This window comes from Cucumis melo, chromosome 1 (genome assembly GCF_025177605.1).
Source record: "Cucumis melo cultivar AY chromosome 1, USDA_Cmelo_AY_1.0, whole genome shotgun sequence".
In the NCBI taxonomy this organism is placed as follows: domain Eukaryota; kingdom Viridiplantae; phylum Streptophyta; class Magnoliopsida; order Cucurbitales; family Cucurbitaceae; genus Cucumis; species Cucumis melo.
In genome coordinates, this window is record NC_066857.1 from 20,349,936 (window position 1) to 20,373,933 (window position 23,998).

The 23,998-nt window shown below is 32.9% G+C and overlaps 1 protein-coding gene across 10 annotated transcripts; it reads left to right on the forward strand.

Annotated features, from left to right (window-relative positions):
• The first annotated feature begins 1,185 nt into the window (after positions 1 to 1,185).
• Positions 1,186 to 8,162, forward strand: LOC103489631 (uncharacterized). Of its 10 annotated transcripts, XM_051086378.1 has the most exons (16): positions 1,204 to 1,475; positions 1,964 to 2,039; positions 2,127 to 2,215; positions 2,367 to 2,555; positions 2,921 to 2,971; positions 3,209 to 3,339; positions 3,453 to 3,569; positions 3,720 to 3,839; positions 4,653 to 4,714; positions 5,377 to 5,555; positions 5,906 to 5,959; positions 6,713 to 6,822; positions 6,939 to 7,052; positions 7,144 to 7,269; positions 7,362 to 7,425; positions 7,954 to 8,162. In XM_051086378.1, exons 4-15 carry the CDS (start codon positions 2,379 to 2,381, stop codon positions 7,390 to 7,392), a joined length of 1,272 nt encoding a protein of 423 aa, XP_050942335.1. In that variant the 5' UTR covers positions 1,204 to 1,475; positions 1,964 to 2,039; positions 2,127 to 2,215; positions 2,367 to 2,378; the 3' UTR covers positions 7,393 to 7,425; positions 7,954 to 8,162. The 10 variants fall into 10 exon arrangements, with proteins under 10 accessions (XP_008447087.1, XP_050942453.1, XP_050942335.1 ...); XM_008448872.3 differs by lacking the exon at positions 1,964 to 2,039; XM_008448866.3 differs by lacking the exon at positions 7,954 to 8,162 and having other exon boundaries at positions 1,205 to 1,475; positions 7,362 to 7,772.
• Positions 8,163 to 23,998: the final 15,836 nt, after the last annotated feature.

Below are 23,998 nucleotides of genomic sequence, written 5' to 3' on the forward strand. Positions count from 1 at the left end.
TTAAAATAAAACCTACATATTCATCTTTTGAAATTCTATTGAAATATACATGTATATATATTCGAAGGTTTTGCATGCTTTTAAGTCTACAAACTCTTAAACTAATTGAAAAAATGGAAATACAAATAGATTTTCGTCATTTGGAAGGGATTTTATATTTTACATTTATTTATATAGATATATAACTTTATGATTGATTTTTCATAGCAAGGTGAACTTTGGTAGAGTCCTCGTCTCTTACCAAAGGATAGATTTTGACAACTAATTAGGCAAAATCAATTATTGAAGTCTCAAAGTCTGCCATGTAAGTAACATTTCTCTCTATTTTGGTGCTGAGTTAATATTATATTTTTGTGGTTTGTGAATTATGTATTGATTCAATTGTGAATTCTAATTTTGTTTCTTTCTATAATTTTCTGAGTTTTTTATAATGAGAAATACTAAATGAGGGAAAGATAATCTCATGAATATGTCAATGTATGGTACGACAAAGAAGAGAGGTAAAAGTGAAAAGAATATGGAGAATATTATATAATCAAACTTTTTAAAACATATTAATTTCATTTACAAAATTGTCTTCAAATGTCAACCTTTGTCAAGGTTACTGTATTGGAACTTTAATAACTAAATTTGTTTATATATGTTTCATAATTATTATGACATAATAAATAATTTTCCTTTAATTAAAATACTATTTTGATAGTAGTAGTTTGGGATTAGTTTAATTAAAATTATTTTGTTACAATTTAGCCCATGTTGATAAAAAAATCTTATTGAAGTTATTGCCACTAAATAATTTTATCAAACATTTACCATACCTGAGAATATATATATATATATAATCTCTATGGTTTGTAAAATCCACTTAACAATATAAGGACTATTAATAAAGTTCTTATCAAACCATGAGTTAAGTTATAATCATAAACCTTACACCTAACTTTTTAACTTCTTTCAAATTATAGGAAAAAAAGTTTCCAATTTATCTATACATATTACAAGAAGTAATTCACCAATTTTTTAAACATAAAACTATGTTAAGAAACAAATTATCATTAGTTTATTATCAACTAATTTGTAGTGGATAATTGTTTAAATTAATTCTGCTGTTACGAAAATACGAAAACAACCCTATTTTCATTTGATATCTTACTAATAAATTTCTCTTCATATTCTTTATTTGAAATGGATACATTGGTGTAAGAGTGAGTGAAATGTGAAACAAAAACCACCTGAGAGCCACGAGACCAAAAGAAAGCACGCCACGTGTCGCGGGTTATGACAAGCTAAGCTGCCAACCGATTTGGCGAGACATCCCTGTCACGCGCCCCACGAAAAACATTCATTCTTCTCCTATTCCGGCAACAATGGTCCACCTTCAATCTCATATCCTTCGTATTCCATACAGGTTTTGAAGGCGTCTATGGAATCCACCTCTACGAAAAGCATTCTCTGATCCTTTGTCTGCTCTTCTGGTAATCCATCTCTTTCTGCTGCATCCTCCTCTCCTTTCTGTTTCTCTTCCAACGTCGTTTTGATTGAATTCTGGTACAATAATGTATGATTTATTATGGATTCCTAGAGGTTTCATCTTATACATTCTCGGCTAGCTTTAATATCTTCGTCCTTTTTACGGAACCTTTGTTTCAGTTTATTTGTAAAATGGTCGTTGCTACACTTTCTCAGATTATGGGTATTGATTGATTTATGTTCGTTTATTTGCTTGTACTTTAGATGATTATTACAACCTAGGCCCTGTTTTTGAATGAATTCCTTTAAGGCTAAAGGAGCTCCCAAGTTCTTTTCTGCTTTGCTATTTGCTAAGAGTCTGAAGGTTTTGTTGTTATTGGATTTGGAGAATTTGGACAAAAGAAGAAAATAGCCCTTTTGTTTTGTTGCAATCAGTCTCATTCTCATTCCTTGTGTTTCTCCCTACCTAATTCAACAATTTTCATTTTTCTAGGCTCCCGATTTGAATATATCTTATTTCCAGCTTGGACTCCTCATATGGGGGTAAAAAAAATAGGCATTAGATGAATGTAAGATGCTATTGTTTAATATCTATTATCAACCTGTAAAATCGTGGATTTTAAAGGAATAATTTACGGTTAGTTTTTATCTTAAAGCGTACCCAGCAGCACCTCACGTTTGATGCATCGCTGCTGTTGAGCTTATTCGGCTTTCCTTCGGCCAAGTCGAACCTCTCGCACCAAAAGTATGATTTCACTTAAGGAGGCTCGTTCACACTTTTGCACATAATAAGTTGTCGACTTTTTTTTCCATTATGTTGTGCTCGCTTGTAATTCTGTGGCCAACACGTTGTGTTGGTACTAACATACTATGCTTTTGGGAATGAGGTGCTACAGACGAGGTCAAAAATGGCTATTGGATTTAAATACTGGGATGATTGTGTTGATCCACAAGACATGGAAGCAATGTGGAGTTACCCTCAAGTATGCGCTGAATGGTTAGATGCCGGAGAGTCCAAAACGCAAAAGGTTCACCTCTCACGAGATCCTGATGGACAGCCTTATTTGACTCAGACTGAGATGAAGGTCATACTCTTTCTATAATGTTTATGGACAGATACATGAAGCAACCGTTTTGCCTTTAACTTGAATATTTCTACCCGAACTTTAAGGAGTCATTTACATCAATATTAAATACTCTAACGCCTTCATTGTATGCAGACGAAATAAAGTTCCTGCTTGATTTTGAAAATAGCAATCTTGTTTAAATTTCAACTACTTATCTTCTCGAGGAATTTGATTATTTGCTTTCTGATTATTCAAGATCTTTTCCAATTTCTGACGTAGAGCATGTAAAGAATTTATTTTCTTCTTTAATTTTGATGGACAAATTTTTAGACTAGGAATGCTATGTAGCAACCTGAATGATTGTGAATTGTGTTGTTCTCCAGGCAGTGACAGATATCGTTGTGCAGAGGCACTTTGGTTCCAAAATAGATTCTGTAAGTTTTTCTCCTGTCATTTTTTTGCGCTTATGCTCTGTCTACTTGTAGTTAATTCATTGTGCTAATATTGATACTTCATATACTTTTTTACAAGTATTCTCCTTTTTTCTCCTCAATGAAGGTGGTTATTCTTATTAAAAAGGAAAAGCACATACACACAGTGACTTCTTATGATCATAGCGCTTGTAGTCACAGAAAATAGTTGCTTTACTTAAAGATTCATAATTTGCACAGGAAATGATCTGTGCCATAGCAGAACTTGAGAGTGATAGACAGCCTCTTGCAACACGCTATGACAAAAAAACCAAGGAAACAACATTAGGGATCATGCAAATAACACTTAAAACTGCTGAGTGGTTGGTCAGGTATGAAGATTCAGAATTTTATATATTCTTCATATTTAAATATATACATAACGAATTTCATTGAATAAGATCTGGTTAGGACACATTAAACTTGTAGCATTTTTGGTTTGCAGTGAATTGGGCTATCAATCTTATGGACTAGAAGGGAACCCAGAAGTTCTGAATAAGCCCTTTGTCAGTGTATATTTTGGGGCTGCTTACCTTAAATGGTTATCGAACTTTGAGCAGAAGTAAGTCACTGGATTTTCATTTTGTTCATTTATTTGTTGTAAATTGTCTTCGGTTTCTAGTCCAGTTTATATATTTTTCCTCTAAGTAGCTAATATCATTAACCCTCTAAATATATGGTTCCGTATATTAATAACCAATCTCCTTTTCAGAGAAAGAAGTGAAGAGTTTGTAGTTAGGGCCTATAGAGGTGGTATAAAAAAGGCGACTCACAAAACAACTTTACCATACTGGAAACGATATCTATCAGTAAAAGAAAGTCTTCCATCCAGGTGCTCGTATCCTATTGATGAATAAGTTTGAACTGCAATAAAGTTTATTCTGTTCAAATGTTGGTTAATGTTAATCCTGTTAGCAGTTAAATAGGTACATGAAAATCTAACCTACTTGAACAACTTGGGGATATTATTTGCTTGGTACAAAGTTTTGGCATTATTTAAGCTTATATTTAGCTCGCCTCGTTATTCTCATAATGCATGAGTGAGTTCCATCACAGAAACTTTTTTTTTTCATCAAAACTTGATTGGTTGGTCTTTTAAAAAAATATAAGTAAATAAATAAATGAATAAACTTAGTCAAAAAGTTGGGGATCTATAATTTTGATTCTTTTACAATCATAACTTCCACCAAACCAACTTGCCTCCGGATCTATAATTTTGCTCTTGTAGTTGTTCCGTTAAATTTATCCCATTTTCAAGTATAATCATGTTTCTTTCCTTCCTCTTTTTATTTTTATTTTTTTATAACCATGTTTCGCTTCAGGTATAAAGAAACGTTTCTACTCTGCTTTTGACATTTGACCTGAAATGAAGTGATGAGTCTAAATGCAGCAGAACTTGCACATATTGGCAGAAACCATAAACTTTTGATTATCTCTGATATTTAAACTATCTTGGGGCTTGCATTTAAAATCGTGTGTCTAATCCAGATAGGTGCTAGCTGTTTTTGGTATTACAGTTGAACCCTTTGTAAATAAACATATGTCTAATTAAAATGGGTTAAGTGCTTATGAGTCTTGATAGAAAGAAAACATTCTTAGTACAATGTTCCAACTTTAAACTGACCATTACATTGGTTATGTCTAGGAAACATATCAATGAAGTCTCCACCTCTGCTGCATCCCCTCCACCTGCTTCAGGGAATACAGGTCACATTTCTTTATATGCTACTGATGATTCATTTACTTGTGAATCATATTCTCGATATTAAAAACATGGACAGCTGGAGTAGAGGACTGGTTTCTTTTTTCTTTTTTTATTCTTCAAAGACTAGCGGAAAAGGGAAAGGGGTCCAACAATGCAGGAAAAAAAAGAACCGGAAGACGACTCTTTTGGGCTAAAGAAATACATAAGAGTCCTCTTTTTTCAAACTTCATGAAAGTAATATTATTCAACACTGTTTACCAACATAAACTGATTTTAACCATCCATTACAACCAAAGATAAAGAAGGACAAAAGAAAACTAGTATTATAAATGAAGAAAACATCGCGTAGTGTTCTTGGATCACATCATAGAATAATCTTCCCAAGAGAGAACAATCAATTGATTTATCGAAGAGAAAATAAGAGGAAAGCGCAAGAAGTTGGACTTCATAGTCACCCTTTCCTACATACATAATTAGTGTGAATCAATTTTTGCTACCTTGTTTCTGCTTATTATTCCTCTGGGATGTCCTACATGAGCTTTGGCTTTATTACATATGCAACTTAAGTCTCTTCACTAGAGTACAGGATGCATACATACATGCTTGCGGACATCCTTGTATTTGCATTTCATGGAAAATGACACGCTATTTTCTCCTCTCAAAGAGGACGCAGCTATTACTTATACATCTTGGGATTGTCGAGCTACCCCTGAGGACATGGAAGAGATGTGGAATAATCCTGATGTTCAAAAAGAGTGGACTAAATCTGGAGAGAAAAAGGGCAAAGTACGGTTTTCTCATGATTTAAAGAAAAGACCCTATGTTTCCCGAGTAGAGTTGAAGGTAAAAATTAATAAGTTTCTCATACATCATAAGAATACTTATTTTCTGTGGTTTTCTCTGTTTTCACATTCAGCTTATATTTGTAGGAAAGTTGTTTTTTTTTCCTATTCAGATTTGCAGTGATCTAGAACTATCTCCAACTACTAACTTGTAGTCACATGCCTCTTATCAATGCTCTAATCTCTAAAGTCTCTCGAGAAAGAGGAAAGACTTTGAAATTTCTTTCACAAGCTTGCTAACATATTATTAGCTTCTATCATCTGATTTCTCCAACTTTTTGAGGGAAATAAACCAACAGCGTTCGAAATTTGTAAAAGGTAATCTGCATTCTAACTGGCATCGTCTTGCAGGCCATTGCTGAGATTATTCTTTCAAAACATTTCAGTACAAAAGGAGTTAAACCAGTAAGTCTCCAGCCAATTAATCCCGTACTTTCTTCTGGAATATATCTTTCCAAATTCTTTTCCCTTTCGTTTGATACTTTTCCATTTTCTTAGTGTATGTCAATAAAATAAGGATGAGAGCCGGAAAACTTATTTATATCTACAGTAATAATATGCTACAGCGAAATATACTATAAACAAAAAATAAAAATCGCCCCTATTTTAACGTGAAACATTTGACGAATAATTGAAGCCATTTATCCAACAAACCCTCACTCAAAAGCTCTAGAATTTGAATTGATAATGGAAGGAGTGTGCTTGGAATTTGGAAAGAAAATTAGAAAGGGAACACCATCAAGAGAAATGAAGCTTGGCCAAGTTTAAGATGTCCTAAACAAAAACTCACTGATAATTGTCACATGTACTGTTGATCAGGTAACCCATAGTATCCCTGGATTTCCACACACATTCAACTTCTTCTAGTATTCGAGTACATAGTTGTACAACCTATAGAACATATCCTTATTTAAATAAGTTCATACACACCTTCAACGTCTGTCCCTTTAATTTTGCTCGACCCCTGAAGGGCAAAATGTGTTGATGAATTATTCATTTAAAAATTTAACACCAATTTGAACTGATAGATTACAACCGTTTCCAGATATTTGTTGGAACAATTTTCTTTTGAACCATTCGACTCATTATTCTAAACTTTTATTCAATTTAACATTCTTCACAAAATTATTTATGGTATGAGTTCTCGTTGGTGTACAGACTGTTCTATGCGCTTTAGCAGAGGTAGTCAGCATGCGGTTCATTAATGGAGTTGGATCGCGTCCTGGAATAATGGGGATTGACTATTCAACTGCATTTTGGCTCTATATGTATGTCAATCTTGTATCAATTTTACTAAACAATATCAGCATATGTTTATTCATTGTATGATTGTCCATTGTGGGCTAGTAACATTATTTATGTTAATCATTTGTTGTTGGGTAAGGGAGTTGAGCTACAGAGCATACAGACTTGATTCTACTGACGATTTAACCAAGCCATTTGTGTCCATGTATTTCGGTGCTGCCTACTTGGCTTGGTTATCCGACTATGAAGGGAGGTATGTTTTTTTTTCTAGGATGAAAATTATCACTCAAACTATAAAACAGTTATCTACCAACTACCGTATCTGAAGTGGTACTTTTGATCAGGGAACGAACTCGCCAGTTTGTTGTTCAGGCTTATATAGCAGGGCCGCAAAATGTAGATCTTCAAGAGACAGGTCCTCTTTGGCTGAAATTTGAGGAAGCGTTGAGCAACTACGAAGACAATAAAAGGTTACCTATTTCTGATCAACGACTCTCTCCATTCAATGCTTCAATTTTCTTCTACCTACATATATAATACAGTAATGGTTATTTTACCTCAGTGGCGGTCAAGGAAGCTGTTCCATCATGTAAAGCAGGCATTTATCTCACTATCTGTTTTCATCCGTAAGTCGTCCATCATGACTTGATGTCTCACGACAATAAAAGGCTGGAAGCTAGATATTCTTTCTTTTACACGACAAAACTGAACACTACTTGGAAGTTCTTTTATACAGTACTGGAACATTACCAAAACATGCGTTCCATTAATTCCTTATATTCATATGCTGACCACTATATTTCAGTGTCGGCAGCTGCTATCTTTGGGTTTTCAATAGAATTCCTAAGGAAGATTAGAAATTAGAGCCAAAGCTTTTGAAAACATGAATAAAAGGCAGTTGGTAGTGTGAATATAGCAAGAATGAAGCACCCCTGTCTTGCCTGATTATGCAATATATTTTTCTTCCCCGTCACTGTTTCTTCTTTCTCCGTATGTTTTATTCTCTATTCAAACTTATATCTCCTGCATTTTGCGTGAAGGTCTCTGAGACTTTTTCATAACATACTTTGAGGCTTCTCTGTAATCATTCCCAGTTTATGGTGATGTCTGACAGAATCTTTTTCTTTTCTTTTTTTTTATTTTTTTTATTGCAGTTTAGAGATTATTTTGACCGAACCTTAGTGGTGAAGTTTTGTAGACATGTTTAATCGAAGCCACTTAATTTCTGAACAAAATGACCTCAATATTCCTAAACTTACTAGGCGACCTCTACTTGACAAGACTTCGAGTTATATGTCAAAAAATCATGTAAACAATGAGGCCACTTGGCCAGAATAAATGTTTAGTTGCTTCATTTCGTACCCTTTTTCATTTATTTCTCCTGAAAAATGCATTTTCTATTCCGAGATAAAACAAACAAAACAAGAAAGAAGTGCACGTAAAAGAGAGAAAGTATAGAAAATAATTAAACTCAATTATAGTGTATCTTACTAAAGGACCTTGTCCTTTTATTTATAGGACATAACATTGTATATGTTATTTTATGGAATTTCATAGCATGAATGTCACAATATGGTAACATGAAATGAGAGTTTATGAAATTTGGTAATATATGTAGGTTATAGATATCTAAAAAACAATATATAATCATATTTACAATACTCTCCTTAGATATCCATATTATCTAAAATAAATGTCTTTTTAAAACAATATTAGAAAAAAAACTCGATGGAAAGAAATTCTAGTGAAAGAAATAGTACATCAATTTATATACTTTAATAATTTCTTCATTAAAAACCTTACTAGGAAAACCTAATAGGAAAAACTATAGTCAAGGGAAAAAGTGTAATCTTTCCGTATCTCTCATGAATACATCACTTAAATTCTCTAGATAATATCGCATTCCAATTTTATGTATCAACTTCTCAAATGTAGATTCGAGTAATGTTTTTGTAAATAAATAAGTCAAGTTGTCTTTTGAAGAAAGAATGATGTCACCATTTTTTCAAAGTCATGTGTATAGAAGTTTTGGTGAGACATGATTTGTTTCATCTCCTTTTATTTACCATCTTTTGACTTGTGCTATATATTGTCTTCAAACAATATCGCTGGTAAATTTTTATCGAAAGACGAACCATATGTTTCTCGAATATGATGAGTCATTGACCTTAACCACACACATGCTCTACTAGCATCATGAATGGCAACAATTTCTACATTATTTGCTAAAGTGGTTGTAATGGTTTGCTTTACACATAGCCAAGATACAGAGTTCCTCCTCATGTAAACATACAATCTGCTTAAGATCTTACTATGTGTGAGTTAGATAACTATCCAGCATCTGAACAAAGTACATGCTTAACTTTGTTTCGATATATTTTTGTCGGAGAAGAACTATATTTGCTAATTAATTAACTCAAAATGATATATTTGGTCTGGTGTTGTTTAGTAAGATACATTAGTGTACCTATCTTTTCAACCAAGTAGCTGTTCATTATCTTTTCGAGGTCAAAAGATATCATTTTTCACGTCTAGTGATCGAACTACATAAGAGCATTAAATGGGTGTGTTTTGTCCATGTAGAATCTTTTTTAAATCTTTTCAGTATATGTCAAATGATGGATAAAAATTTCATCGGCTAAATGCTCAATTTGCAATCCAAGGTAAAATTTTGTTTTTCCAAGATCTTTCATCCCAATTTTTTTTATATATATTCTATTGTCTTTAAAAGTTATTTAGGAGTTCCATTTACTATAATAGCAAACTCTCATTGTGATTTCTTAATAAAGACACATGGACAAGTTGAATTATTGTGATAACTTTCTTTTCATAAATATATACTTAGATGATTGTAACACATTTGTCCTAATTGTTTCAACCCATGTAATGATCTAGTAATTACTAGATTATAATCTGCAAATTGATTGATTATAATTCTCTATAATTTGAATTATATGATTTGATATCTTAAATCCTTCGAAGATTTTCAAATAGATTTCGCTTTTAGGTAGGGAGAAAAAATTTTGAAGTTGGAAAACCCTAATCTTGGAAGGAGAACTGTTACACATGAGGTGTTATGTTCACATAATTAACTTGATTGTAAATAAGAGATTAAAAGAAATGCATGATTTGATTGCTTGTGTTTGTAATGTTGTACGGTATATGTTAGATCATCCCCTAAAAGATTGACAAAGTTTAAAACTTGTGTGGAGCAAGAGAAAATTGATTGCAAAACTCTTGTTTATTTGGATGTTCCAACAAGATAGAATTCTACATATCTTATGCTTGAGCATGCACTTAAATTTGAAAAAGCTTTTCAGATATTAGAGGAAGAAAAGTTGAATTATCAAGACTATTTTGAAGAAGATGAACATGCACTAGTAGAAAAAGGGCCTACAATGACAGTTAAATGCTGTCATTAAAAGTTTTCGTGACAGTTTTTTGCAGTCATTGATGCTGGAGTCATGGAAAGTATTTTATGACAGTTGTAAAAAATTGTCACAAAATACGATTTTCGTGACATATAATAAATGTCACGAATGATATATTTTATGACAGATTATAACTGTCATTATTTACTTACGATGACAGTTAATATCTATCACAATTTACATTTTATGACAGGTTGTAACTGTCATTATTTATTTTCGATGACAGTTAATAACTATCATTGTTTATATTTTATGACGGAGGATAACTGTCATAGTTCACAATTTATGACGGAGGATAACTGTCATTGTTAATATTATACGACTAACATTAAATGTCATTATATATGATTTATGACACTTTTTAACTGTCATTATTTAACTTACCATAACTTTAATTAAATATCAATAAAACTTTTACGATGACAAATTTATTTTTCAATTTAAATGTCATATTTGTATATTTAGTCACTGTTTTTAATAGCCCTCTTTTTTATCGAATCTTGTTTTGCTTGTCGCCCTGTCATTACAAGTACCATTACAGACCAATACAAAACGAACAAACTTTGTAAATAACTATTTAAATAACTTGGTACAAATGTATTTTGGTACGAACAAACTATTTAAATAACTACATTTAAACAAAAAAAATTCCTAACAACCTACAAAAAAGCATATACATTAATGAATTGGCATAAATATGGTTTCATTGCTCCAATGGATTGTCGCAAAACCTAATAAGATAAGAGAAGGAAAAAAATGATTCAACAAGACTCATTCACCCAAATAAACATATCACATTCACTTCATGACGAATAACACACTTCAACAACATAGAGCACAAACTAAGATAAATTACATAAACACTTCAACAACACTTCATGGACAACAAAACACTTTAACAACACTTCATAATCAACAACACACTTCAACAATACTTTTTTATCAACAACACTTCATGATGAACAACATTTCTTCAACAACTAACTTTTATCAACAACACACATCAACAACACACTTCAACAACATAGAGCACATACTTAGCTAAATTACATACACACTTGAACATCAACAACACACTTCAACAATACTTTTTTATCAACAAGACACTTCAACAACACTTCATGATGAACAACACACTTCAACAACACTATTTTATCAACAACACTTCATGATCAACAACACACATCAACAACATACTTCAACAACATAGAGCACATACTTAGCTAAATTACATACACACTTCAAGATCAACAACACACTTCAACAACACTTATTTATGAACAACACACTTCAACAACATACTTCAACAACATAGAAAGACATACTTAGCTAAATTACATACAAACTTCAAGATCAACAACACACTTCAACAACACTTATTTATGAACAACACACTTCAACAACATACTTCAACAACATAGAAAGTCATACTTAGCTAAATTACATACACACTTCAAGATCAACAACACACTTCAACAACATTTTTTTATGAACAACACACTTCAACAACATAGAAAGTCATACTTAGCTAAATTACATACACACTTCAAAATCAACAACACACTTCAACAACACTTATTTATGAACAACACACTTCAACAACATACTTCAACAACATAGAAAGTCATACTTAGCTAAATTACGTACACACTTCAAGATCAACAACACACTTCAACAACCCTTTTTTATGAACAACACACTTCAACAACATAGAAAGTCATACTTAGCTAAATTACATACACACTTCAAGATCAACAACACACTTCAACAACACTTTTTATCAACAACACACTTCAACAACATACTTCAACAACATAGAAAGTCATACTTAGCTAAATTACATACACACTTCAAGATCAACAACACACTTCAACAACACTTTTTTATCAACAACACACTTCATGATCAACAACACACATAAGCAACATAGAAAGTCATACTTAGCTAAATTACATACACACTTTAAGATCAACAACACACTTCAACAACACTTTTTTATCAATAACACACTTCAACAACACTTCATGATCAACAACACACATCAACAACACACTTCAACAATATAGAGCATATACTATAACTAAATTACATACACACTTCAACATCAACAACACACATCAATGGCTAAAAGTAAGAAAATTGATCGAACGATGAGAAAATTGATCGAACGATGGACTAGCACAAAGTACAAAAGGAGAGAAAACCAACCTATTGAATGAAAATGGATTATGAAGTCTTGGGATATGAAGTAGAAGGCTGAACATGGCTACTGTATTTTCCTCCAGCACTGTATTTTCCATGAAAGCTCGAACACAAAAATATGTGACAAAGTATATGACAAAATTTGTGACAAAATGTGTGACAAAATATCTTATCCTAAGCACAATGTACGTGCTTCCCTACAAACTCAGTCCACTCAGACCTTATACAATCAATGCCATACTGTGTGTAAGCACGGGGTGAATCTTTCATCTATAGACAATAAAGTGGTTCCAAATAAGTTTCATTTACAAAAAAGTATATATGCACGTTAGTTTTATAATTGTTATTCTTACTATCTGTATGATAGAAGTACTCGTTGACATTATGATGTCACCCATGAATCGCATCACGTAATAACCACATTCTACTACTCCTGATTGCTTAGGACACTGGAGATATACATACAAATGACTTGACCTATGTTAGAAATATGAATTAATTTACAACCCATAACAACATAAATATTCACATACCTTCACGACCCTCCAATTTGGTTTTTTCTTGTTCATTAAGTTGAACAACCTACAGAACAATATTGAAATTTGAACTACTTAAACTATTGTCTCATTAAGAAAAAAGGAAGTAAAGGTAAAAGTAAGTATGACATACCTTTCAACTACTTCGATTACATTAGGGTCCATACGGTTTTTCAAAGGGTCTATCCAAAAGGCAGCACCCTTCGTAAGGTTTATTACAACCAATGTCCAATGATTCCTAAATATATGTGTCAAACAATAATACTACATCTTAGACAACCGTAAGCACAATTCGTATCAATAACTTTAGGTTATGGACATACCCGGAATTGTAAGGAATCAGTAAGAGTTGATCGTAACCTATTCCAAGTAATCGTGCAGTCAACATTTGGGCTCGTTCTTCTTTAGAACTCCCACAACTAATCGATCCAGCATCAACGAACTTGTATAGATTCAAAGTTCTTGATGATTCCATACGTGTGTATAGATACCTATGAGTCCATTACAAAGACATTGAAAGAAGATAAATATAAAAAAAAATTATAAAGAGTAACACTATAATAACATATCTTACATTATGTACGCATCAAGGCAAGCGGTAGCTATTGGTTGCATAGATGTGAAATCCTTCAACGACTCTATCATTATGCAACATTTTCTTCGGACCCCAAATACGTCATATGGTGTGGTGATTTGAATTGTTGATCCAATATGTTCAACCATTCGTAGTAAGAATCGTAGTGCAACTGGAGCATTTTGAACTGGTGTCGGTGCGAATGTGCTTATATCCTTAGTAAATTCCCCATAGTCCATCTACAAAATATATTGCAATTAGGGTTAATACAAAATGCGACATGTATATCCTTCAATGAAAATTTCATTACCTTTATATTATTAGTAATGACAAGATCACGTGGCCACAATATGTGTGAACCAACTTCCTGGGAGATTTTGTAGATCCCTTGCTCTGATGGAATGGGAATTGCACAATCCCCATCCACCACGACATATACTGCCACTTTAACATTGTCACCTTCTACATCTGAATCAATTATGGTCTCCCATGCAACGACATGATCTTTCGTTTCAAACGCCAACTTGCACGGGGTTCCAACCTATTTAGAAGACTTTGTCAAATATGTATACCTCACAAAAGTTTAATTACTAAATCAATTACTTTGGATTCACTAACCTTCATTTTATCTAACGTCACACCTTCCACCTCCTCATCGTCCTTCACTATGTTGACCTTTACGAATCCAAGTCAATTGTTGGGACATTATACACATATGTAACCTTATGGATTAAAGATCTTTAGAAAAACATACCTTTATGTCTTCATTCAATTCAACAACATCCTCTACGTCTTTTTCTGATTCTAATTCATTTGATAGATCTTCCAAATCGTTCACATTTTCAGCCCCTTCCATGGATGATTTTTCGTTAGAACTCATACCTGGTTCTTCTTTTAAGTCGCCTACGCAATCATCCTTCTCTTTCATTTTCAACAATTCCTCCTCAAACTCTTTTATTTTTTTTGCCATTCGATCGTGTTCTTTAGAAGTGACCTTCTCATCCGCTTTTTCGTTCGTTTTTTGTTGTGTTGCGGTATGAAAGTACTTTTTCTTTGTGACATACTTCCCCACACCGCGGAGTATTCCAGGACGATCCTTACCACCCAAAGCCCTTGTTAGAATATCCTCATCACCAAAAGTATTAGTCGTATTTTGGGTGGCTACAAGTTCATCCTACAAAAGTGCAAAGAATGGAAATTAGTACTTGCTTATACAAAAAAAAAAGTAGAAAAAATGCAAGGACTTACTATAAGATTCACCACTTCCTTCGTCTCTTCAACCGGAATTTATCCCTTACGATCCATTCTAGCTTGTTTCCAAACTATAGATCGATCAATTTAATCCGATGACGATGCTTTCTATTTATAGTTAAAACACGAAGTGAATATTAAAGAATGTGGCAAAAGAGTAACTATAACACAATAAGATATTTAGAATTACATATAATCCTACAACACCTTAAAGAAAATCAGCTTACCAACTCCTCCATAAGATTTGCATACCCCTTCCTAGAGGTTCTGTGGTTGTACTTATGTTTCTTCCGCTTCTCCTTTCCATTTTCACTCTTTTTCTTTACATTTTATTATACAAATTTAATCAATTAGCATATGAAGCTTATAAAATTGCAATTCAAATTTAAAGAAGAATCAGAAGCGTTATACTTACTTTGAAGTCTTCCTTCAACCGAGATGCAACAAACTCAGTCCAATGTTGTTGATCTATGAAGGAGTACTCATTCGGCGAGAATTCCAGTTTTTCAACATCATCCAAAAATGGCAACACATATGTTGTCGTCAATCTGTACTTGAATTGACAAAAACATACGCCAGCGTTTTGGATGATAGTCTTCTTTGATCGAGGGTCTACCACAAATCCGACCTACATAATATTCACATAACATGTTACATAACAAAATAAATGGATAGTGTACCAAAGTTCAATCACTCCTGACAATTGTTACCTCTATTAGTTCAAATATTTTGTCCTTTGTTTCCTTTGGCACCGTAGGCCAATCAGAGTATGTAATGAGAACGTGGAACCGCACAGTCGTTCCTATAAAACTCTTCAGTTTCGTTGCATTTTGACCAATTTCTTGATCCAACTCGTTGTACTGAATCACTAGTTTTTTACTCTCACTCCTAGCACGAGTTATTTCTTTCATTTCAGTTGGACCACGTTTTCTTTTTTGTGTACTACTTTCTCCTTTTTCCTTCGGTGTAGCAACATCCTGTGAATCAACCATATCTACGATACTGATGTAATAGTAAAAGAAGAAACGGTTAGTAATAACCATAATTACAGTACTAATGGAATAGTATGAAAAATAATTAGATTTGAAATAGAACACATAGTACTTTAGCAAATTGTTCTTTCAAACGCTAACACCATGATTAACTCATAATAACAATAATAGAACACATAGTACTTTAAATATGGCAAATAAAAGACTTAATAATGTTCAAAGTTGTAAAAAAACGTCGTGAACATGAAATAAGTTTGCTTCATAACAGTAGGGTTCGTATCTCCAACTGGCTTTGTCCTGCAAATAAACAACGACGATCATTATCATTAAACATAACCAAAAAAGGACATCCAAAGAGACTTTAATTACTTTACATACCTATGAAAGTCAAGTGGTAACCCATGTGCCTTCACAGTCAAGTCTAGTGTATGTATCCCCACTTTCATCAATGTCACTTGTTGAATTTCATTTTGAGATTGGGGGGTAGTGCGGCAACATATCTTCAATGTCATCATTAGCACATTTGTACGAAAAGTCTTTTTGTGGTGGCATTACAACAACCGACCATCTTGGATCAACAGGATCTGAGACATAAAAGACTTGTTTTCCGTGTGTGGCAATAATGAAGGAATCTGAAAAATGTCTAATTCGGCTAAGGTCAACCAACGTGAAATGAAGATCGTCTGTTCGAACACCAGTCTTATTTTCAACCCATTTGCATTTGAAAAGAACAGTATTGAACGTATTGTAACTAACTTCCCAAATGTCTTCAATGGTCCCATAGAAAGACATGTCACCAATCACTGGATTTTTATCCTTCGCACTAGACACTTGCATTGTCGTTGCCACTAACATAATCCCACTATTTTGAACAGTTCGATGGTCATCACGGGACTTAGTGTGGTAAGAACATCTGTTAACCATATACCCTTCATACATCATTACACCACAATTGGGGCCATGTGCAAGCCATCGTATTGTGTTCGAGACTACCTTTCCTTCATGTAATCACACATCACCTATTCAAAAAAAGAGTTACATGTTGGGACTGGTAAGCAATAACAATAAAACAACATGGATGATTTGAAGTATTCATTCACCTTATCTCGTATCCATGCACCGAATGATCAATTATGTTCAACTTGTAGCCATTGTTCATTTTTTGCTCTTCTTGGATTTTCAATTTTGAGATGGTTCATATGTTCTCTACAAAATAGGTAATAAATATAAATTATGTGTTGTGAAGGGTAATTTAATGGTGTTAGTGTATGATGATAAGAAATCATACTTTATATATGGATGTACTTCTTCAATGTTCTGTAAAATGTGAAGATGTGCTTGTTTCAATTGCTGCATATCAGGGCGGACATAGGTTCCCGCTGACAGCGGCCTATCGGTTTGTTTGTCTTCCCTTGAATTTAGTGATCCAAGACCGAACCCCTTCTTTCAAATGAGTACATCCACCGCAAATATATAGGACCACAAAGTTTTTACTTCTCTCACAAGATGAACAACGAGATGAATCATAATTGTGAAAAAAGAGGGTGGAAAATACTTCTCAAAATTACATAAAGTCATAATTATATCTTCTTGCAATGCATCAAGCTTTGATACGGAGAAACTTTTAGCACAAATAGCATTGAAGAAAAAATAAAATCTACTTATAGTGTATCTCACATTCTTCGGTAGGATTGAACGTATTGCAATTGGAAGCAATTGTTGCATTAAAACATGACAGTCATGCGATTTAAGGCCATTAAGTTTTAAGTCATCCAAAGAGACAAGACTTCTAATATTTGATGAATATCCTTCTGGAACTTTAATTTCAGACAAAGTCTTACAAAACCGATACTTCTCTTCTCTTGACAAAGTTTAACATGCTGCAGGTATGTAAGTTCTATTACCTGTAACCATTGGTGCCAATTCTGGTCTTATATTCATCTCCACTAGATCAAGTCTACTATTCATCCCATCTTTACTTTTGCTCGGTATATCAAGCAATGTTCCTACTATATTCATGCATACATTCTTCTCAATATGCATTACGTCCAGACAATGTCGTACATGCAAGTTCTTCTAATATGGTAGTTCGAAGAAGTTTGATCTTCTTTTCCAATAGTCATTGCCACCTTCGTTATTATTCTTGCCACACTTCTTCCCACAAGAAAATATCATTTCTTTGAGTTTAAAGTAGATGGCCTTTCCTGACAAGGGCTGTGGAGGATTTCCATGCTCTTGCTTACCATCAAAATTCTTTTTCTGTAATCTATAAGGATGATGTCTTGGCAAATATTTCCTGTGTCCCATGTATACATTTTTTTTTTCATGTTGTAGCCTGATTGAAGTAGTCTTTTCTCCACATATTGGACAAGCCTTAAAACCTTTGACACTACACCCACATAAATTACCGTATGCAGGGAAATCATTGATAGTCCACAATAAGACGGCCCGCAAAGTGAAATATTCTTCTTTATACGCATCAAAACACCGAACCCCTTCTTCCCATAAAATTTTGAGATCATCAATTAAGGGTGCTAAATAGGTGTTGATATCATATCCCGGTTGCTTCGGACCTGATATTAACATTGTCAACATCAAATGTTTCCTTCTCATACACAACCATGGTGGAAGATTGTATATTGTAGTAATAACTGGCCAACAACTATAGTTCGACGATAAATCTCCAAATGGGTTAATTCCATCAGTCGACAAACCTAAACGAAGATTTCTAGGTTCTGACCCAAATGTTGGCCACATGTGATCTATCAACCTCAATGATGGAGTGTCAGCCGGATGTCTCATAATACTATCGACTTTTCTATCCATCGCATGCCAACGCAAGTTCTTAGCATTCTCTAAGTTCTTAAACATTCTTATAAATCTTGGAACTATTGGAAAATACCACATCTGCTTAGCAGCCACTCCAGTGTTTTCCTTTATTGAGTTCTTATTGATCTTCCACCTTGAGAAACCACACTTAGGGCACTTTGTCGAGTTTGCATACTCTTTTCTATACAAACAACAATCATTAGGACATGCATCAATATTTTGGTAACTCAGTCCTAAGGCACCTAGTGTTTTCTTCGCTTCGTATAAAGAAGTTGATATTTCGTTGTTGTCAGGTAGGAGATCACTTATTATGGACAACAATTCAGAGAAGCTAGTGTTACTCCAACCATATCTAACCTTTAAGTTCTACAATCTCACGAGGGCTGACAACATCGTGAATTTCTTACATCCTGGATATAAGGGTTTCTTTGCATCATCAAACATAGTATCAAAAGTATTTGATGTATTACAAGATTCGTCATGAGCGGATTGAAACATGTTTACTGTATTAAATAAATCGTCGTGTTCATATTTTTCATCGACTGTATTTTCCATTTTACTGCTAACGGTCTCTGAGTTCAAATCTTCACCATGCCAGAACCATATCTTGTAACTTTTATCAATTCCATTGGCATACAAATGATACCGAACTATTGAGACATCCTTAAGTAAATGATTCCCGCATTTCAAACATGGACATCTTATCGAATTAGAACCTTTAGCATGAGACAAACCAAATTGAATAAAACTTTCAACTCCTACATCATATTCTCTAGACATCCTATTTTCCATCATCCATGATTTGTCCATTTTGTAGATGTTACAAACACCAAATCTTCTATAATTTTCCTTTACACAAACCTGGGTTACAAAAGAGATGGATGACTATTGTAGAAGCATGTCCAAGTGAAAGATTCATTAAAGTATGACAAGGGTAAATATACATAAATATTAAAACAAATAAGAAAATAATAAATCTAAACAACATTTCTTAACAATAATGCACCAAACACAATGCACACCTCAAATAAAACTGGTGATGATCATGTCAACCAATAAGTCACTTAAGTATAGTATTTGATATCTATAAAGATCTAATATATCTTTGGTGCAATCTTCCTTTTTATCAGGAAAACATACTTTAAACTAATGTATCCATTCTTTGAGTAAACTACTAGATCCTCAATTTAGGGCACTAATAATGTTTCCCGCTATCGACTCCAAATTAAAATAACCCAACACCATAAACTATAAACATCGATAAACTCCACACCCATGAAACTAATTCGTAATCAATATTAATGATACATAGGATTCACAAATGTCACATCAGAATGTCTATCTAATCATATTCTAACAAAATTTTCTTCTATTCAATACAAAGTACACAGCAGTATGAATATTGATCTTCTATTGAATACAAAGTACACATTAAGAAAAGAAAAGAAGCCTCCAATTGATAACCATTTGTTTTTTGGAAATTATGTTTGTTTTATCTGAATTTATTTACAACGTTTTTCAATTTTTTGTTGGTAACATTTGAATTGTTTGTCAAATTCGAAAAAGAAAAACAAGCTTTTTAAAAACTCACGTTTTTCAGTTTTCAGAACTTGACAAAATTTAGAAAATTGTTTTTGATTTTGAGTAGTAGCTTTTAAAAAGTTGTTTTTGATTTTGAAATTAATGTTTCAAACTTTCAAAGATACCATTATAAAAAAATGGTAAGAAAACGAACATAGTCTTCCTAAACAAAAAAACAAACACCAACAGTTATAAAAAAGAGGCCTCCTTAATGGAACTTCTATCCCAACTCCAAGCAATATTCAATGGTGACTCTAGAGGTGGCTTCAATACTTTTATTCAGATATGTGAGGTAGGAGTTGAGGTCTTGATACTCATTTATCTTAAAAACCTAATAGAAATATGTATAGGTATAAAAAGAAATGGATTAGAACTTACACTGTGAAGGATTGGGCTGGTCGGGCGTGGCGGAACACAGGGCTGGTCGGCGACGGCAGAACACTAGGCTGGTCGGTAACGGCGGAACACTGGGCTGGTCGGCGACGGCGGAACAATCAGAACACTGGGCAGGCATCGGCAGAAGAATCAGATGGTCAGCGTCGGCGGCTTGGCGTCCGCGAAAGAATGAGAGATCGTGGTCGGGCTTGGCGACTTGGCGTCCGCAGAACAAGCGGAAATCGTGGTCGGTCGTCTTGGTAGCTATTGGTCCGCAGAAGAATAGGAAGACGCGGGCGGTCGACGATTGGGAGTTAGACGCAATTTGGGGATTCTGAAATTGAAGATGAAGACTAGGGATTTTAGGTTATTTTTAATAAAATTTGGGTTTTTTTATTTTAATAAATTATATTAATAAATCCTATACCTTTAATGACACCAAATAACTGTCACGGAAAATAATATCCGAAAACAACGCTTTTTCCTGCCAAAAAAGCGTATTTTCACATATTATGACAATTGATTCTTCTCTCCTCTCAATTTTTTTTCTTTAGAAATGTCATGGAAAGTCAAATTTCTTGTAGTGATGGGAAGAAGAGGATTGAGCCACCAAGTAATTCTAATTGGAAAAACGTTGAAGTGTTTGTCATGTTTTTAAAGGCATTCTATAATATGTGACTGTCAATTCTTTCTTTCATGAGATGTGGGAGATTAATGATCTTTTAATTGGTAGGAGCAACGAATATAACTCTATTTTACGTAATATGGTTATAAATATGAAGTCAAAATATGACAAGTATTGGGTTAAATGAGAAAATTACTTGACCCTCGATATAATTGGACTATGTTGGCTTTTGCTTTGAAAGTATACATGATGATGCTATAGTTAAAGTTCTTGTTGATGAGATTGAAGCTTATTTTATACGTTTGTATAATTGTTACAAATCATAAGTTGTTGGCTTTGCTTTTCATAATGATTTGAGTGGTCAAGATGCTATTTATGAATAAGTAGAATCAAGTGATAGTTTAAGACTTGAGTTCGGGAACTACGATGGAAACTGACACAGTTGTAGAGTATTATCACACTACAAGAGCAAAAGACAAGAACCAAATACTTTAAATTGGGAATAATATTGATCGGTATTTATCTACCCTTGTGAGGAGCTAAATGATTAGTTTGATGTTCTAACTTGGTGGAAATTAAACATGGCTAAATACCGAATTTTATCAAAAATTGATCAAGATATTTTTGCCGTTTCGGTGTCTATTGTGGTTTATGAAGGAAGGATTTTGGATTCTTTTAGGAGTTCCTTAGCACCTAAAATAGTGGAAGCTTTGATTTGTACACAAACTTGGATTCGTGAAAAAACAACCTTATTGGATCTTTGTCCAAAGCTTGAAGAAATGGAGATTTGTGAAAAATTTGAGAACTATAAGTGTTATGCTCTCCAACTTTTTTATTTTTATTGAACATTGTATAAGAAAGTTATATGACACTTTATAATTTTTATTTTGTGTTTTTAGATAATATTAAGTCCTCCGTCACATATTACAAATATGATATATGGGTTGACAATTTTTATGGTAAGTTGAATACTTGAATTTTCGTCGTTTCGTTTATTTTATATATTTAAACTACTTACTTGGTATGTTTTTTGAATTTTCAGAATAAATTTGATTGCTTGGGATGCTTATTGGATCTTTAGAAATTTATATGTGGCTTCTCTTATGTTTAAGAACTTTCTTATTCCTTTATTTTTAAAGTTGTATTTTACGAACATTTATGGGTAATTTGTTTGGATTTATGTATGTTTACGAACTTTGAATTTATCTATGTTGGTAACTCTTGAAACTTTGGATTTATGTTTGTTTAAGAATTTTGAATTTATCTATGCTTGTAACTTTTGAAGCTTTGAATTTATGTATGTATGACGTTTTGAATTTATCTATGTTTGAAATTTGAATGTACAACAATTTTCAACTTTTTTTAAAGAAACAATTTTGAACTTTACAAACATTAAAATTTAGAAACGAAAAAAAAAAAAAAAAAAAAAAACCCCGACAACCAAACTCAACCCAACCTTTTATGGGTTGGGTTGGGTTGAAAACTTATAATTCGAGTTATTCGGGTTGACACCCACCCAAGCCGAAAATATGACTTGGGTTAAGAATGTCTCCTAACTCAACTCGTTTACACCTCTAGTGACTACATTCATAACATGTACATCAACTTCACATTCAGTCAGTATAATTAAATATCTTAATGTTAGCATTCACCACAAAAGAATGTGTTCTGTGCAACAAGTCACACTTTACATCTAGTGATCTTATGTCGCCACGTACCTGAGATGACGCAGAGCGGCCGATGTCCTCAAAAAGGGTTAATTTTAAAAACGAAAAAAAGGAATCGTCATCAATCTTTTTTACGGTGTGATTGGACATCAAAATAAATTTTAAATAAAATAAAAAAAAGTCTAAGAAAAAAACTAGAATTGAGTTCGGGAATCATTTATGTACAAAAGAGGTGTTAGCACCTAGTAACGCCCGTTTAGAAAATGGTAGCCAAATGTAATGTCTTGAATTGAAATCAATGTCATTATTTAAATAAAATTCATTTAGAAAAAAAAAATAAGATTTTTTTATAAATATATCTTATTTCATTACTCATCCCTCTAACATTTGAAGCAATTATCCAAATAAGTGAGATACAATCCATCATTTAGACAGTATTGAGAAAAAATTCCTCACCTTAAGAAAATGAGAAATTATTACAATTTCTCAAATCTATCATAGGCTAGTCTTTAAATAATTTTTAAAAAAATATTAATTAAATTCTTTTTCTTTTTTATCAAATTTGAGACTTGAAAAGAAATTGATCCTTCACCTCAAGAATCTAGAAATAACAGATTACCAGAAATTTCTAGATTCTATCATAGCATTTTTTTTAGTGAAATCGATGTGTTATTAAGAAAAAAAATTGACTATGAAACCTTATGAAATATAGATTTAATTTTAAACTTTAAAGCAACACAAAGAATATAATTTTAAAGAAAAAATTTCTAAATGGTTTAAAAAATGAAATTTAAGAAAAATTTCAAAATTATTTGTGATTTAAGTTCAAATATTTTAAAACTTTGAGAATTTTAAATATAGGTCAAATGGGGAATGATAAACAAACAAAAGAAAATAACATAAGATTTTATCTTTTAAAAAAAATATTAGGTATCAATCTCGAACTCCTAAGGAAGCGATCCTCTCACCTCAAGAATTTGGAAATAACGGACTCCCAGATATTTCTAAATTCCGTCGTCGGAGTTTTTCTTTAAGATAAAATGTAAAGAGAATAATGACGTAAAGAAAGAAATCAAATTAATTAACTAATGCAAAATAATGTTATAATAATGTCAAAATATATTGTCTTTTAATTT